This window comes from Malus sylvestris, chromosome 16 (assembly GCF_916048215.2).
Source record: "Malus sylvestris chromosome 16, drMalSylv7.2, whole genome shotgun sequence".
NCBI classification, from domain to species: domain Eukaryota; kingdom Viridiplantae; phylum Streptophyta; class Magnoliopsida; order Rosales; family Rosaceae; genus Malus; species Malus sylvestris.
This window is the reverse complement of record NC_062275.1, coordinates 20,076,282-20,094,661: the sequence shown is the minus strand read 5'-3', so window position 1 is coordinate 20,094,661 and position 18,380 is coordinate 20,076,282. Positions and strand designations below refer to the sequence as shown.

The window sequence follows — 18,380 nt, the reverse complement described above, 5'->3', positions numbered from 1 at the left end:
CCAACATATATAAGTTATTATTCTCACATAATATGAACACGAAAAGCTAGAACCCCTTTTGAAAAAAAAAATGCCTATCCAAGAAAAGATATTTACAACCCTTTTTGAATTTCATCATAGAAGGAGTTGAAGAATCGAATTTTTACACTGCCATTATTAACCCAATATGATAATAAGAAACATCAATTATGCTTAGTCAATCCACGTTCATGTGGACTCACAAATACAACAGTACCAAATGTCATATGACCCCACTTATAGTACCTATAAATACCTAAACGGGACACATACAATGCCACCAAATTTGAGACCAAAAAATAAGGTACGTTAAATCAAGCTAGAAAATATGGAAAACCCTCGCAGAGGAAAGGATCTAGAGAAGCAAGGAAAGGAAGAGAAGGGAAGCGAAGAAGTACGTTACCGTGGGGTCCGAAGAAGGCCGTGGGGGAAGTTTGCTTCTGAGATAAGAGACCCTTCTAAGCAGGGTGCTCGTCTGTGGCTTGGTACATTTGACACCGCTGAGGAAGCTGCAAGGGCTTATGATAAGGCTGCCTTTAATTTAAGGGGTCATCTTGCCACACTAAATTTTCCAAATGAATATTATGCTCAAGTTATGGGTTCTCATCCTTATCCTCCTAGATTCTCGGCACTTTCTTCTTCTTCTTCATCTTCTTCTTCCACTTCGTCATCTTCTGCTGCTGCACCGGGTGGAAGCTCATCTGCCAGACAAGGAAGTAGGCAAGTGTTTGAGATTGAGTACTTGGATAACAAGGTGTTGGAAGACCTCCTTGATTATGAAGAGGAGAAGAATAAATGAAAGTGAAATTGAGTTGTGGTTTTGTTTTTGTTTTTGGATGTTTTTGTTGAGCACGTTTCCCTTCTATATATAGTTATCTGTTATTTAGCCATACTTCAGCAAATCTTCTATCATTTGGGGTAAAAAGTTTGATATTTTAGTAATCACTTAACATTACATAATTGTTTATTGATGATCATTATGTGTTCCATCATTAGCTTGGTAGACCTTACTCCTCACTGAATATTTCTATGGGAAGTCGGTGACGAACATTCAAAATTCAAATTTCTTCCAGTATTAGAAAGATATTAATAAACCACTAGATCATAAAAAGAAATAAAAAAAAAAGGTCAGAATATGACACTGTCCCAAATATAGACTAGCGATGAAGTTCCTACTATTCTTATAAAAAGTACATTCTTTGGGAACAGATGTACAATTTGACTCAGGCGTCAAAAGTACACTACCGCTTCACGTGGTACTAAGACTGCATGATAAGATGATTAGTTTGTCATCAATTTGTGGTCAAATACCTTCTATGTTCAAAAAGTTTTTATGGACACCTCCTAAAATTCAGCTTTTTTTTCTTTATGGACACCACCATTCACTTTAGCGTAGATAATATAATTTGTTAAAAAAAAAAACTTGCTTTATGGGGAGTATCCCAACTTACTTATAAGCCCATGGAAGGTCCATCCTCCCATCAATGTGGGATCCATTTTCAACACGCGCCCTCCATTCTCTTCCATTGGTTTTGCCCTCTGGTTTATGTGGTTTTAGCCCCCAAGGGTTTTCCTTGGTTTCTAGAGAGAGAAAGTGAGATGATGATCGAGGGTTTTCTACAACAGAAAGAAGAACCCACTGTATGTGTGGAGGAGGGAGAGGAGAGAGAGAAATCGGGGAGGAGGAGAGATCGGAGATTCGAGATTCAAGGTTAGGTGGAGTAGTCAAAAGAGAGAAATAGAATGAGGTTAATTTTGATTGAATAGTTGAGATTAAATCTAAGCTAAATCCGACGGCTATTAATTACTATTATATACTAAAATTTAATATTATATATATTTTGGTTCAGTTTGGTCTTACCAAATAAACCCAATTTCATACAAAATCTCGTACTGAACTTTTCGGTTCGGTTTTGACTCTTTCGAGTATTGAATTTTTTATTGTCAATTCAGTTCGATTTTGGTCGGTTTTCGATTTCGGTTTTTTAGGTATTTTATTCCAACCCTAATGGAGAGTAACCAATCTCTTACAAACCTTTGCAAGGTTTCTCTTTTTCACCGATATGTGACTCTTTTACCTTCATATCCTCATACGCACCCTCACATGTGTTGAATTTTCACACATGAGCCACCATAAAGAAAGTTGAGGTTCCACAATAAAACTGATTGGTAATATAGGGAGTATCCTAACTTACTAAGCCATGCAAGGACCCTCCTCTCATTAATGAGGAATTCATTCTCAACACGCGCCCTCACGCGTGGAGAACTTTCAAGTCTAACACGTGGACAACACAAACAGGTGGCGTGGAGCACGTGTGGTCGTTGCGCTTCACACGTGGGCTAACTTGCTCCGATAACATAAAAAAAATTGAGGTTCCACCATAAAACTGATTGGCAATACAGGGAGTATCCCAACTTACTATATGCCTAAGTAAGGTCCCTCCTCCCATTAATGCAAAATTCATTCTCAAAACGCACCCTTACGCGTGGAGAATTTTCAAGCCTAACACGTGGACAACACAAACGGGTGGTGTGGAGCACATGTTGTCGTTGGGCTTCACACGTGAGACAACCTGCTTTGATACCCTAAAGAAAGTTGAGGTTCCACCATAAAACCAATTGGCAATATGGGGAGTACTCCAACCTCTTATAAGCTCTTGCAAGGTTTTTTCTTTCACCGATGTGGGACTCTTTTACTTTCACATATTCTCACGCCGCTCCAAACATGTGGATAACACGAATTGGGTGACCTGGAGCATGTGTGGTTGTTGGGCTTCACACGTGAGCCAACTTGCTCTAATACCATAAACAAAGTTGAGGTTCCACAATAAAATTGATTGCCAACATAGAGAATGACCCAACTTACTTATAAACCAATGCAGAGTCTCTCCTTCCATTAATTTGGAATTCATTCTCAGCCATAGGATATGTGCTTTAAAAATTATGACTACATGATTTTTAATTTAGGACACATAATCTCGCTTATCATATTAACCATTTTGAAATACTCAATTTACACAAAGAAAAAGATACATGAGCTAGTATTAATAAATTTTGTAACTCAAGTAATTAAAAGTATTTATTCATGCATCCGATGTTTTGCATTCGAATCATTTTTTCTTATTGCACTCCACTAATAGCGACCCTCCTTTTGTCTCATACAAGTCTATGAAATGTCAAAGTTTCGCTACCGTATACCACTGTTATTTTGTTTTGACAAAAAAATAAAGATTTTTTTTTTTTTTTTTGTTCTTTGCACTTCGCTAGAAAAGTTCAAGAGATGCTTGAAAAGTACGAAAAATAATCACAATCTTCAAACCCTAATGAAAAGTAGAATTTCCGACCACAATCTAGATTTTAATTTGGTCTCCTTGGTGAAAGGCAGATTACGGAAATGACAATTCAGGCACTACAAAAAAACATGCTAAATTGTAGAATGTCCGACGACACTCACACGCAACAAAATAAAGGAGAACATTGTTTTCAAGCTGATAACATAAGCACAGAATCTTTGTTTTAATGAAAGTCTTATCTTAATATTTAAGATGAAGCTAGAACAAATATATTTGGAATCGCAATTTGAGCATAAAGTCGAAAGAACATCACAGGTGATACGACAACTGCAAGAAATTGTCCCTGGAGTTGTACCAAGCACAAGTACTATAGTACTGGTAAAACCAACATCAAAAGAAAAAAAAGAGTTGCTCAACATGAGAACAAATTCGAAGAATTAATAGCTCAAACCCAGGCTACAATTGGTCACGATTGAAGATGATGGATAGGCATATGTTATATACTTAGCATGAAAGAAACCATTGTAAAGAAGACTATCGAGTATCGTACGTCATCAGTGTACCCGAAAAAAAGAGTATCATCCTATCCTCATAAAAATTCCCTTTCCTTATCTCTCTGAGATTTGCTTTCTTTAGGGTTTGTTGAAGTCCTCTACGTCAAACCAAAAATACTACACTTACAAATTGAGTGACCAAGAGTGCAGGTGCTGATATGATATTTATTTCGTTTTTGGTTTTAAGTTTTCTATTGTTTTGATTAAAAATATAAAGAAAGTGTATATATATTTGGTTTAATGAGGGATGAAGAAAGGTGGTGGGATGGAGGAGGGGAAATTGTTATTTACACCTCATCTGGTAGTGATAGCAAGTCATCTAGTTCCTTATAGCGTTTAAGTTTCCTAGTTGTTAGTATTCCGTTGTACCAAAAGATTTTTTTAGTTTCCTAGTTGTTAGTATTCCGTTGTAACCCAGCTCTACCAAAAGATTTTTTTAGTTTCCTAGTTGTTAGCTAGTATTATATGTTTCTTGTTTACACATGATTAGGTTGGCCGTTGTAATTATTTGTACAGGGGGACAAACAACAGAGGGGCATACTTCATATAAGGGTTGCCCATGTTATTTGAAGAAACTCTATTCTACTAGTACAGTTTCGTTTATCCCAAGCCATAATTTGATTACAGCTCTCACGCCTAATTAAGCTTACACTACACCTCATACCGTTTTTCTTCTTCTTCTTTAACTCCATTTGAGATATATGTAGTGTATACAATACAGCATACAAGTGAGTGGTCAGAGTTTGGAACGTTCCACCAAATTCAGTTTCATCGTTACTTATTTTCCACGGAACTTGATCATTACTTGGATGACAAGTAAAATTTACTCTAAACTACCGTTCTGTTCACAATCTGTGAGAAGATGTACCCTTTGGAATATATTTCTTAGATTATAAATTCAGCTACCGTCTTACTAAGACTCACTCCTAGGATTTACTGGTTGCCTAAACCCACCTATTTTGCAATAATAGTCCAACCCAATACATACATAGACCAATACTCATAGCCCACGTAAAATGCTAATAGACCATTCCCTAAGTCCAGCCAAAACAAGAAGTGAGTTCTCCTTAACACCACGTTGACATGGTAATAGCCATTCACTTATTCTCTTAATTATTAGAGTGCTGATAGAGAGCACTCTGGCTATAAAGTTAGAAGTGGGTTGCATTAATGACTCGTTTACTAATCCGTAATCTGAATGAAAGGAATTGAATTGAGGATGAATTAAATTGAAGGGGAGTTGGAATAGGGAGGAGTTGGAATTGGATTCCTGTTGAAGTTGTTAACTTAAATTTTCTAGAATATGAGTAAAAAAGTACTAATCCATATAAGTGTTTACTAATTCACTAGAATCGGGATATAATTCAACATGATTACAAAAATGCCCTTATTCAAAATCTATAAAATAAAACTTTATATAATAATTCATAAAAAAAGTGAATATATATTTATTTAAATAAAAAAATAACTCAACCCCACACCCATCTTTTCTTCCCAAAGAACCCACTCCTCCCCGCCACCTCTCACTATCTCAATCCATTCCATTATGATTTCAAGTTTATCTATTTCAAGTCTTGGGCATCTAATGGCAAATAAACTCCCATGTAACTCTCTCATTCCCTCTTTCTCTTCTTCTTCTTTTCTCTCTCTCTAACCCAGTGCATTTGATTTCAAAATTTTCCTGGGGAACATAGAGATATGGTGGAGAGTGGGGGTAGTGGGTTTGGGTTGCGTCGTTGGGCATGGGTGGTTGTGGTGTTGGGAGAGGGAGTGGCACTAGACATTAGCGTTGGACAGTGGCGTGTGGATCTTCTCTGTTAATGCAAAAGGTAGGACTGGAATTTTAAAAATAAAGTGAGGATATAAGTGGTAGAAAATTTGTATTCTGGATTCCCCACAGCAGGCGGAATTGAAATACCTCATATATCTCACGAGTCCAATTCCTCCAAAAGAAGGAATTGAATTCCAAAATTTTTGTGGGTCCCACCACTTTTTCAATTCCTCAGGATTTAGTAAACGATAGAGTACTCTATAATTGGAATTCAATTCCATATTTTAATTCCGATTACGGGTACGTAAACATGCCATAAGAGGAGAAGTAAAGATATGCAAAATGATCTTTCACTCACCTTTTTTCTCATTTTGTTCACTTCTGTTTATTTTTGTACCTTCATCATCTTTTAATTTATTTCATATAACGAAAACTAATGTAAGCGTCTTAAAATTTTAAATGTTAATTAAAAATCATTTAATAACTTTATTTAATAGTTAAGACAAAATTCAACCTAAATTGGTCAAACCAACATGGCCCACCTAAAGTAACCTAATGAGTTTTCAGTTTTACCTGACAAATTTTAATTGTTCCGTTTGTTAGTTTTCTGTTTGCTAGTCTTCCAATTTTGCTGCTGCAGTGGAGGCTTCACCGCCATCATCCACACAAAAGGCCGAAAGCCGACCCCACTCAAATCAAACCCTTATTTTGTATTTAAGAGTAGAGAATATGATTTGGGGGGGGGGGAGAAAATCCAATCATACATACCATGGTTGCTTGCTGCCTGGCATCTCATGAATGGCAAAGGCCAAAAGTCATTTGATTATTAGGTTTCCCCTGTTAACCCACTAATATAAAAAAGGGAACTTTAACGAAAAGCACCCGGTACTGTTCACTTTAACGAAAAACCATATTTTTACACTAAAAAGTCAATCCTGATACTATTCACTTTACCCTTTATTTTGTTCTTATCATTAAAACTCAAAGTTTTTAAGCCCTTTTCATTAGTTTTCCTTATAAAAAATGGAAAGAAAAAAAAATCAATACAATGATTTCATATCCAACGTGCCCTAACTAAAATCAACATGAAGCATGCAACATTTTGTCAACGTTTAATACTGACAAGCTGGAACTTTGATCCCTAAAACAAAGAGGTTTCAAATTATAAACTCGGGTTTGAAAATTGAAAATCCTCATGATCTTGAACCAAAACACACTCACTCTGAAGAGGATTCTGTTCTCGCTCATACATGGAGCAACATACTGTAGCTCTGGCTTCAACTCTTGTATTTTTGTTACTTTTCCTTATCAATTGTAGGCTTATTCGTTTGATTGCGACAAAATAAAAGATACTTAAAAACAGGCCAGTTTGATTTGGCTAAGGAAACCAAAAATTATGCAGCGAAAATAAGTTGGCCACATTCAGCCCAGAACACGAATTGTTATTGGTCAGACTGCATTTCAAAATGAAAGAGGCGGCGGCTACTTCCTCTGAATTAACATTCACAACGATTTATGTCACATCCCGGCCCGAGCCTCACCACATTCCGGGCTCGACTCTACCATAGCATGATATTGTCCGCTTTGGGCCCCGACCACACCCTTATGGTTTTGTTTCTGGGAACTCACAAAAGAACTTCCCAGTGCGTCACCCAACCTGGGATTGCTCTCGCTGCGATCTCACTTAACTTTGGAGTTCCTATAGAACCCGAAGCTAGTGAACTCCCAAAAGGCCTCGTGCTAGGTAGAGATGGGAATATACATAGCCTCGTGATAGGTAGAGATGAGAATATACATATAAGGCTTAGAGGATCCACTCCCTTGGGCGATGTGGGATGTTACAATCCACCCCCCTTAGGGGTGCGACGTCCTCATCAGCACACTTCCAGCTAGGGATTGGCTCTGATACCAAATTGTCATATCTCGGCTCGGGCCCCCACCACATTCCAGGCTCGACTCCACCATAGCACGATATTGTCTACTTTGGACCCCGACCAAGCCCTCACGGTTTTGTTTCTGGGAACTCACACGTGAACTTCCCAGTGGGTCACCTATCCTGGGATTGTTCTCGCTGCGATCTCGCTTAACTTTGGAGTTCCTACGAAACCTAGGGGTGGGCACTTAGAACCGAAAACTGTAAACCGAAAAACGAAACCGAAACACGAACCAAATCAAACCGCACCGAACAGTTTGGTTTTGCGGTTTTGAAACGGTTTCGGTTTTGAAACCGAACTGCAACATAGAAAACGGTTTGGTTTCGGTTTTGGCTTTTGAAAACGCACCGAAACCGAACCGCACTGCAAATATTAATAAACATCTAATTAAATGTCTAAATTAGATTTCATGTTTTAATTGGTTGTTTGTTAGAATCCATACACTTAGTATGAGACTCAACCACACTAGAATATCATCATTCATCACTTTCTTTTGTTCATTAACTTGAAAGATCTTTGTTATTTTATACCATCACACACACATATATGTACAAGGGTGGACTAATCTTGTTATCAAGAGTCGAACAATGATCTAATGAAGTTCACTCATTTGAAGCATGATATCACATATTCTAGTATCAAAGTTTCGCTCATATTTAATGAATTCAAATTTATTCAACTTGTTTTATGATAAACATTGTAAGGGACACCCTTTTGTTGCACAAACATGTTTTAACATCACAACTGCATGCAACATGCTAATTGTTTACATAACAAATGTCTTTTTCCTATTGCTATGGGGAAATGCTTATTAATATGTTAAATTGCAAATTGTACAGTTTTTCTTAAAAACCAAACCGAAACCGTTTGAAACCATAGCGAACCGAACCAAACGGTTTGGTTTCATTTCAGTTTTGTCTTCAAAACCACACCAAACCAAACCGTGCCCACCCCTAACGAAATCTGAAGCCAGTGAGCTCCCAAAAGACCTTGTGCTAGGTAGAGATGAGAATATACATATAAGGCTTAGATGATCCACTCCCTTGGGTAATGTGGGATGTTACAATTTATGTGTTCTTGTATTTGATAAAAAAAATTTACAAAGAATTCTACCTATATGTTCTTCCCCAACTCATCACATGCAAATTTTTCAAAGACTGTTTAACTATGGAAAATATGCGTGTCGCGAAAGAATCGTGTGATGCGGTGAAAGGTTTCGGGGTTTCTAGCCCGCCTGGTCTTCACCTAATTGTGGAAGAGGGGATACCCATCTCAGCCACAATTCAAAGGGAAAAAAATGCCCCTGAAGGTCAAGGATGATCAACGCCGTGGGACAAAGTTCTTTTAGCGTTTCTCTCTTTTCTTTCTTTATCACTGTAATAGGGAATTTTAAAAAATAAATTTTCTTTTAAGGTATGTTTAGGTGAAGGATTTCTAAGTTTTAAAGGATTGAGTTCAAGTTAGTAAGAAATGATTCATAAAACGTAGATTAGGAGCATTGGTGGAGCGGGCATGAGTAAGAAGTTCCTCCTTAAAATGTATCCTAAGCAAAAGTTTCTAGCGGTGCACTCTTTTCTCTTAGCCAAATATGTGCATGACTTTGAACTACACTTTGTAAACCATATAACTTGGTTGTTGATAATTAAATTATTATTTAATTATAATTAACGTGTTTATTTCATATTGATGATATATCGCATGATTTACAAATTTGATCTAAAAAATTGGTTATTAGCATTATCCTTTTACATATACATCTATCTTAGTCTTAGTGCACTGCAATATTTGATGCAAACCATAATTACTCACAAGAGAATATTAATTAAACTTCAATTCTTCTATTTTTTATAGTATAGTTGGGGTAAAAAAATAATAATTAGTAAGTGAAAATATGAGATCGTTAGGTCAACAGCATCCCTTGCCCACACCTTGGCTCCCCTAGTGATTGGGAGGGATTTGCATTGCACTCTATAAGTACTACAAATACATACATGTTCCTTACTTTATTTGATGGTGTGATTTGCAAATTTCTCTCACATTTCATTATCATTCCTTACTAAATTGGACTCAATACCTTGAGATTGGGAAATTCCTGATCCAAACTTAGCTTAAAAATTATTGTTAGCACTCCAAAACAGTCATTATTCACTCCTTTTACGTGCATTTTTTCCCTTACATTTGTACATAATTTGCAAATTATTTTTCTAGTGTGTTATTAACAACTCATTTCTTTCACCATAATAAAGACTACTAGACTTTTAAAGGTACACTTTCCATATCATTATTAGGAGATTAAAATAAAGGAAAACTAATAAAAATGGTTTGAAAATTTTGAGTTTTAATCAAAATGACAAAAATGTGTTGTAAGTGAATAGTACAAGGAGTGACATTTTAGAGTAAAAATGTCATTTTTCGTTAAAGGGAACAGTACTAGAAGTATTTCGTTAAAACTCTCAAATAAATGAAAACTAGATTGTAATTATTGGATCACATTGCAAAAAGTGTAGTTTCCAAGTCCCATTGTTGCTAGCAGATAGGGTGTACCTTCCATATTAATCTTTTCAAGGGAACTAGATTGTAATTATTGGACCTTCCCTTTGGAGTCCACAATACAAAATGAAAAGTACACCCTCAATTCAAGACATGGGTTAACGGCTTTTAATCGTCACTTGATTGAGTTGTTTGTAAAGAACTTATGATCTAAAGGTTCAAATTAGTTTGCAATTTTCACATTACCATTACTTTATGATTTCGTTATTTTTCAGGTATCAGTCAGCACATCTCGATTCGGTGTCTATGTGGATATTATGGATCGGGTTGTGTAAGTTTGGTTAGTAGATAACATTATAACATGCATATACTAGTGCAAATGCTAACAGGAAGATCTGAGTTCCATACCTAGAAATACATTTAAATAATGTACATTATCAAATGTCCAAAATAAAAATTCTAATTAATCACACGTTTGAAAGGAGCAGATTAGCTTGTTTACCTACAAGTACATCAGCGTACTTTTTTCATGTCTTGCTTAGCTTGGGTCTGAGATTAAATGAGGCAAATTAAGGAGGGGATTAAGTTGTTCACTGACTTTTGTATGTACATATTATTCATGCTAATTACTAGTCATGTCCGTATAAATTTATGTCGTGCAAGAACATTGACAAAACGAGGCAAATTTATTTATACAAGAGATCCAATTACAACAAACCCTAGCCGTAAGTAGATGATATACGTTCGTACGTAGAAGGAAAATCACCATATCTTGAAAAGCTTACCACACTACACTTTTTTTAGATTCCTCATTGACAACTAAATGCATGAAAAAGGTGATGATCAGAATCTACTTATATCGACCAAAAAGATAAGAAGCATCATTGAGATTGATGTGGGTATAACTTCTTATTAAGCCAAAGAAGAGATGCTTATTAATCTCACTATTTCTTGTTCTTCTTTTGATGATCACAATCTAGCAGCTCCTCTAGCAACTTATCATCCAAGTACTCTAACTCAAGAACTTCATCTTGCCCACCACGAGCTCGCCCTTGCATAGCCATTGATGACGAAGAAGATGAAAAATTAGCCGATGCCGATGAAGATGAAGAGCCACCACTTGCCGAAGGGTACTCATTAGGAAAGTTCAAAATGGCTAAGCCACCCCTCATGGCATAAGCCGCTCTATCATAGGCTCTAGCTGCCTCTTCAGCTGTGTTAAAAGTCCCAAGCCAAACACGCGCGCCGTGCCTATTTGAATCGCGAATCTCCGCTGCGTACTTGCCCCACGGCCGCTTCCGCACACCCCGGTATCGAACTTCTCCGGCATCCTTCTCTTCCATGTCCTTCGCTTTGGAGTCCATATGTATGCAGTTTGCATGGCCAAACTAAGGATTGTGGAATTAGCATTTATATGAAGTTAAAAAGCACAATTAGGCTGTGGTGTTTGAAACTCAGGGGACCCCATTTTATCCACGTGTCAAAGAATATGGCTGAGAAATTGTTCCCACGTGCTTGAGAGAAGCTTCCATAATGACCATACATATTATACAATATAGTGCATGAATCCAATGTATCCGGATGGTCAATGTGATGGCTTTCAGGTCAAGACGAAGCCCTTTTCAGTATTCTCTTACTTTTTGGCCTTGTTTGTGGATGTTTGATTCGAATAGCTTAATAATGTGATTTGGACAATAAAAGGGCAAAGGGCAAAGGCAAAGAGCAAATCTAGCTCTGTAAATTTAACCCCACAAAGAACAAAAATATAGTTTTCTAGACAGCCTATAAGGTGCCTCACCGTCACACGTATGAAACATTTAGCACATGTGTGTGAGTGTGAGTGGTGTCAGAATGAGCTATGCGGCTTAGGTACCACTTGGGTATCATTGTGTCATGTTCCACCACCACTGAAAGGCACTAAAGAGACGTTCTGGAAAGAATATGTACGGTCACACAATAGATACAAAGATTTTTCTTCTGTTATTCTTTAGTTTTGTAAGTAGAAGCCGCAGGTTTAAAACAACGCCTTCTCTTAGCGTTACGACTAGATATCAATTTTGTTTAGGTGGAAGGAGATCACAGCTCCTTGTCAACGGTAAGGAAACTTCTTTGGAGAGTTTAAGTCTACCACTGAAGATGTCATTTACCTTGGGAGCAAATTTTCACAAATATCATTCACACGTATCTTTCAGGAAGCCAACATGACAGCAAATGATGACAACAAATGGATGGACAGAATTGAAACATGAATATTGTTTGTACCATACTTGATCAATCCCGAAACTATTGAGCACCGGTCAACGTTATATGGTCAAGGACCCAGAAGAGTTTTCCTCCAACCAGGAGGCCAATCATAGCGCGACACGTGTTGACATCAGAAACCAATCATAGCGTGACACGTGTCAACATCAGAAGTTAATCACAACACGACACGTGTCAATGTCAAAACAAAGCTAGAAACTCTCTTCTATAAAAGGAGATCATGCTCCCACAATATTTCTTAATGTCATTTGTACTAAATCATTCACTAGTACTCACTAAAGGAGAGCTTGAACCTATGTACTTGTGTAAACCCTTCACAATTAATGAGAACTCCTCTACTCCGTGGACGTAGCCAATCTGGGTAAACCACGTACATCTTGTGTTTGCTTCCCTGTCTCTATCCATTTACATACTTATCCACACTAGTGACCGGAGCAATCTAGCGAAGGTTACAAACTTAACATTTTCTATTGTACCAAAGTCCCCACTAATTTTGTGCATCAACATTTGGCGCCGTCTATGGGAACGACACTTATTCCCACTATCTTAAGCTTTATTAAGGTGGTTTCCACCATTCGTACACTCTCTTTTGACCAGGCATCCCTCTCCAACATGGGGAGCGAAGGAAGCCAGATCACGCAAAATGACACCCCTTTTGCACTTGGTGCGAGGCAACGAAAGAAGGAAGGAAATAGGGTTTCTTTTCAAGCTAAAGTCGATGAGCTAGAAGCTCAGAACAACAAGATAACAATGAAGAATGAGGTCCTCCAGGAGCAGTATGAGAAGCTCTTTAAGACGCTCCATTAAACTAGGCGTACTCAAACACGCGAGCTCGTTACCCCTGTGGACATCAACCATCATCTGGGTGCCCCCCCAACACAGAGGGTCACCTTCCTTCAACATGGGTATCCCTGATGAGGAGCGAGCTAATCATCAGAACATTGATCAACATGAGACTTCTCTCAACCCAGCTGCTTCGACCCGAAGCAAGAGAAGTGGAGGAAGACATCTCCTTACAGAAGGAGTGAGAGGATCGAAAGCCATCTTTCGCGACTGTTGAGATTTCCTAAAGCAATGTCGAGACAATCGCATCCATGTAAGCTCGAAGATCAATGACCCAAAGGTATCTGAAAGACTCGGTCCCTTCCATGTCCCAGGCCGGCTACCAATTTGGGGAAGGGGCAACAAGTTCTAGAGAAACACGAAGGTATATGGGACTCAGAGATGTTCCGACAGACATACCTTGGAAGTCAATACGGCGAGTCCAGGGAAAAATCACATGCTTTTGATCAAACCTTCATACTTCCAAAAAGAGATGGAGATTTACGAAAGAAAGCTTCAGTGGTACATGACTTCACTCAAGACCCTCTTGTCCTATAGCTTCTTAAGGAAGTAAACAAGTTGAAGGCCGAACGACAAGCTGAGATACCTGATTGGAACCAACCTAGGCCTGGCCCTCTTACAAGGATGATCCTCGACACCCCTTTCAAGCAAAGACAAAGCAGAAGCTTGGCTTGTAACTCTATACTAGAAAGGAGAACCTGATTGAACACCTTAACCTTTTTGAGTCCACCATGGCGTACCGGATGCACACTGACAAAGAACGATGTCTTTTCTTCCCCTCTACCCTCTCTGGTGGAGTTCTAAACTGGTATTGCCATCTTCCACCTGAGACGGTAGACTCATTTGAGAAATTGAGGAAATTGTTTGTTTCTCAACACATTTTCCAGACCGATCGCTTGCACTTTGCGGATGACTTGTACACTATTCACCAGAAGTCAGACGAGTCATTACGTATGTATGCTGGCCGCTTCAGCCATGAGTATTCCCGTTGTGCCGAGGCAGACGACAAGATTTCCTTCAAAGACTTCACGGTAGGCTTACGTGACTGTTTCTTTAAGTACATGATCAATGCCAACACTTGGAAGACTTACTCTGAGGTGATGGCCCAGGCTTATAACCATGCCTCCGTCGAGGCAAGGACATATCAAGGGAAACCCCCCATAGCCACCCCTTATCAGCAAGTAGGGAGTGGAAGCCAGATCCAACCAAATGAGAAGACCTCGACCTTCCAAACGGTAGCAGTACCTTCTCTTGCCTTACTTAATACTTCGCCAAGTCAACAAACATATCAATCTCAGGGCAAAAGGAAAGATTTTCATCCTCACCAGTCTCATTTTAGTAAAAGGGTAAGGGACACTATCGCGATAACCAAGGGTATCGCCACGATAATGCCCGCCCCCAGGCAGTCAACACAGTGGGCCAAGCATGTGTCAGGATAGGCCCTACCCCGAGGTATGAGACATACACACCTTTGAACGCCACATGCGTGGCCATTTACCCCAGCATAGCACACCTGATACCGAAGCCAATGTTGATACAGTCGGGTTACAAGCCCATGAAGAACACGGGCATATTTTTCTACTACCACTAGCATAACGGCCATGACGGCGAGAAGTGTATCACCCTTTGTGATCATATTAAAGCTTTGGCACGTGAAGGAAAAATTGATCAATTCCTCCTCTACCCTCCAAGGGGTAACCGTAACCAACGCCAGGTGAATATGATATAATCCATAAGTGGTGGCACACCCATATCTAAATCTTCTAACATGGCCATGAAAAATAGTGAACGAGCTTTAAGGTTTGGCAACCAAGTGTTTCACGTGGAAGACATCAAGGGAGGCAAGTATCAAAAGCCTAACTGGATCCAATATGTTTTTACCCTGAGGAAGAAAGAGGTATCATCTACCCTCACAACGACCCATTGATCGTTGAAGCTCACATAGCCAACTTTGAAGTACGATGAATCCTGGTAGACATGGGGGCTTCAGTCAATATCATGTTTGCTGAAGCTTTCAAGGCACTTAATGTAGCTGAACACTTGCTCGATCACTCGATTTCTCCTCTGATAAGCTTCTTCGGTGATATCGTGCAACCTTTGGGGAGCATACTGATGTGAAAATTATGTTGACACACAAATTAAACCCTATTTGTGACAATTGTAGTAATGATGTAAGTAGGGATCGTTCTAACCGGGGATTAACTAGGGGTGCTAATCTAATATAAATTGATTTAAAAACACAAAAACTAAACTTAAAGACTCTAACAAGACTACTATGACTCAAAACAGATTTGAAACACTCAAAACTGCCTAAAATAATCAAATTGACTAAAAAAGAAACTAGAACTTGATTTGGACGAATTTGAAGGTGTTTATGACTCCAAATGCTTAAAAACACAAAATAAAACAGATTTGAATGACTAAGACTCAACAAAATAGGGGGGGATTGTGTTTGGACGAAATTAAATTAAATGGGCAGATTGTAAAGAAAACAGATTGTAAGACAAAATTGTGATGAATCAATGGATGATGGAATAGCTAAGGGGTTCTTCTCCACACATGAAATATATGCAACGTAAATCAATTTCCAGTTATCAATTTAATAAGTTATGAACCTCGACACTCCAAGTTAATTAGGTCCGCTTAAATTAACCTTCAGATTTCCCTAGAATCATTGAATTGGATGAATATGCATCGCAAACAAATTATTCCTAACAAGTTCTCTATATGAACAGCATGATAAAGACACAAGTTAGAATCATTACGTTCTTTGGAAATCATAAGCATCGACAAGGCATTTGTAACTATGAAAAGCATGATACTCTTGCCAGGAATCTACTTAACACGATCGTGACTAGCGACCTTCACTACTTGCGAATATAAATTCATAACGATTAGGTGAAACAAACTTATATCCTAGCACCAAATTCAAGCATGCGAATTAAGCGTGCACTCTCAATCAACATATAAGAATAAGTTCTAAATCAAACGGTTAAGCAAATTGTATTCACGACTTATGCAACGATAACTAGAAGTAATCAACTTATTTCACATATATAATCATGGTTTTGAATACACCCTTATCCAAAACGAATTTAGCCAATCATACTTAAAGCAAAACAAAGATTACATGAATTAGACATTGAAATATAAGATAGAATACACCTAAAATTGTTCAACAACTCAGAATGAAGAGCCCAACAATTGAGTGAATCTGTCCCTTTTCCTTGCTTGCGGCAGATTGGGTGTTGATGGTTTCTGGGCTGTTTTGATGATGTAGATTGGATTTTGGGGGGTGTAGAGGCACGGCAAGGGGTGTAGGGTGAGTGTGGAAGAGTGTTTGATGGTTGGAAGGTGGTGGAGAACTCGGCAAAGAGGGTGGAAGAAGGTGGAGCGGCTGCTTGTATTTTCTGGGCGCTAGAATGGTGTTCCTGCGTGAATGGTCAGTGTATGGATGATTTGTGGCTGCAAAAGATAGTTTATTTAAAGGATTTCAGGAATTAAAACCCTAGGTTATTTAGGTAATCAGAAATTAAGTCTAAGGCTTCTAGAAATAGGAAACAAAATCAGAAAATTAAAGGAAAAGGCAAGGAATATGCGGCAAGGTATTAAAACACATTAGGAATGTGTTTTAATGCATAGAAGCAGGAAAGTACCCTCTCCCTTGCACGGTAAGGAAGAGGAAAGAGCAAGGAGGTGCGGCCAGGGGTTATATTATGTAAGGAATGTGTGTTTGATGTCCTAGAGTGCTTAGGAAGCCTTCAAAGTTGATAAAACTTAGGAACATTTAGGAAAGGTCAAACCAAAGTAGGAAAGCTTGGCTTAACTTTCCTATTTCAAGTAGGAATCCTTCTTGGAGTAGGAATCCTTCTTCAATTAGGAATCCTTCGTCAATTAGGAATCCTTCGTTGATTAGGAATCCTTCGTTGATTAGGAATCCTAACTTCTTCAAATCTTCAATTACGTCCATTCCTTGTGCTCCGAGCATGTGATAATCATTCCAAGCTCCATTTTGCTCCAAAAGGCTCCAAAATGCAACTTCTTGCATACTTTGTCCTTGGAATCTAAAAACACACAAAAGTGACTTCAACACTAAAATAACTAAGGAAACACAACGTAAATGCACGAGAACAAGCCAATTAAGTCGCATAAATATGCTCCTATCACATACACTTACCTTTCACCATTGGTATAGGCCCTTACACAGCTACCATTACCATTAGCTTCCTGGTGGTTGATTGCCCAACGACATACAATGTCATCTTGGGACGCACAAACATCAATGATCTCAAGGCCATGGTATCCACACATATGTTGTTGATGAAATTTCCAACTCTTTATGGCAATGGTTACATCAGAGGAGATCAACTTAGTGCACGATCATGTTACAACACTTCGGTCAAGCAACAACACCTGCCTGTGCCCAAGGAAACCCTTTCTATATATGACCAAGTCATAAAGACCAGCCCAGACGAAGCCAACTTGGATCTTCATGGTGGCAATAGTCAACCCGACGATCATCGAGATGACTTTTTCACCCAGCAAGCACAACCCGCTGAAGAGTTGGAGAAGGTCTCTATCTCAAAAGATTATCCGAATTGCATGGTGAAGATTGGCACCACCTTGTTACCACTAATTCGGTTGACATTGATCTCTTTTTTGCAAGAGAACACTGAGGTCTTCGCCTGGTCATACGAGGACATGCCAGGCATCTCTCTCGAAATCATCTGTCATTGCTTAAGTATTGACCCCAAGATCAAGCCAGTGAGACAGAAGCGAAGATCCTATGACGTTGAATGGTACGAGGCAATGAAGGCAAAAGTTGAAAAACTCAAAGGCATAGGCTTCATCCGTGAAGTCAATTATCCAACGTGGGTAGCAAATATTGTTCTTGTTAAGAAGAATCCGACTAAGGAAAGTCTTATGCTCCAAAAGGTCTTGTGGAGAATATGTGTCGATTACACCGACCTAAACAAAGGATGCCTGAAGGATAACTTTCCTCTTCCTCTCATAGACAGACTTATAGACTTTACGGCAGGGTGTGAACTCCTGAGCTTCATGGATGCTTACTCAGGATACAACCAAATCCTCATGAACTCTCCAGACCAAGAACACACAACCTTCACTACTGACAAGGGACTATATTGCTATAAAGTTATACCCTTCAGCCTAAAGAATGTAGGAGCGATTTATCAGAGACTGGTTAATTCAATGT

At 38.6% G+C, this 18,380-nt stretch overlaps 2 protein-coding genes across 2 annotated transcripts; one reads left to right on the top strand and one right to left on the bottom strand.

The window, feature by feature from the left end:
- The first annotated feature begins 303 nt into the window (after positions 1-303).
- Positions 304-910, top strand: LOC126607818 (ethylene-responsive transcription factor ERF098-like). The gene has a single exon (XM_050275532.1). It carries the CDS (start codon positions 347-349, stop codon positions 815-817), a length of 471 nt encoding a protein of 156 aa, XP_050131489.1. The 5' UTR covers positions 304-346; the 3' UTR covers positions 818-910.
- A 9,817-nt stretch (positions 911-10,727) lies between these two features.
- Positions 10,728-11,462, bottom strand: LOC126607819 (ethylene-responsive transcription factor ERF096-like). The gene has a single exon (XM_050275533.1). It carries the CDS (start codon positions 11,422-11,424, stop codon positions 11,005-11,007), a length of 420 nt encoding a protein of 139 aa, XP_050131490.1. The 5' UTR covers positions 11,425-11,462; the 3' UTR covers positions 10,728-11,004.
- Positions 11,463-18,380: the final 6,918 nt, after the last annotated feature.

Excerpts from the sequence above, each read along its gene's own strand:
- LOC126607818 (XM_050275532.1), top strand. The coding sequence starts at position 347 with ATGGAAAACCCTCGCAGAGGAAAGGATCTAGAGAAGCAAGGAAAGGAA.
- LOC126607819 (XM_050275533.1), bottom strand. The coding sequence starts at position 11,424 with ATGGACTCCAAAGCGAAGGACATGGAAGAGAAGGATGCCGGAGAAGTT.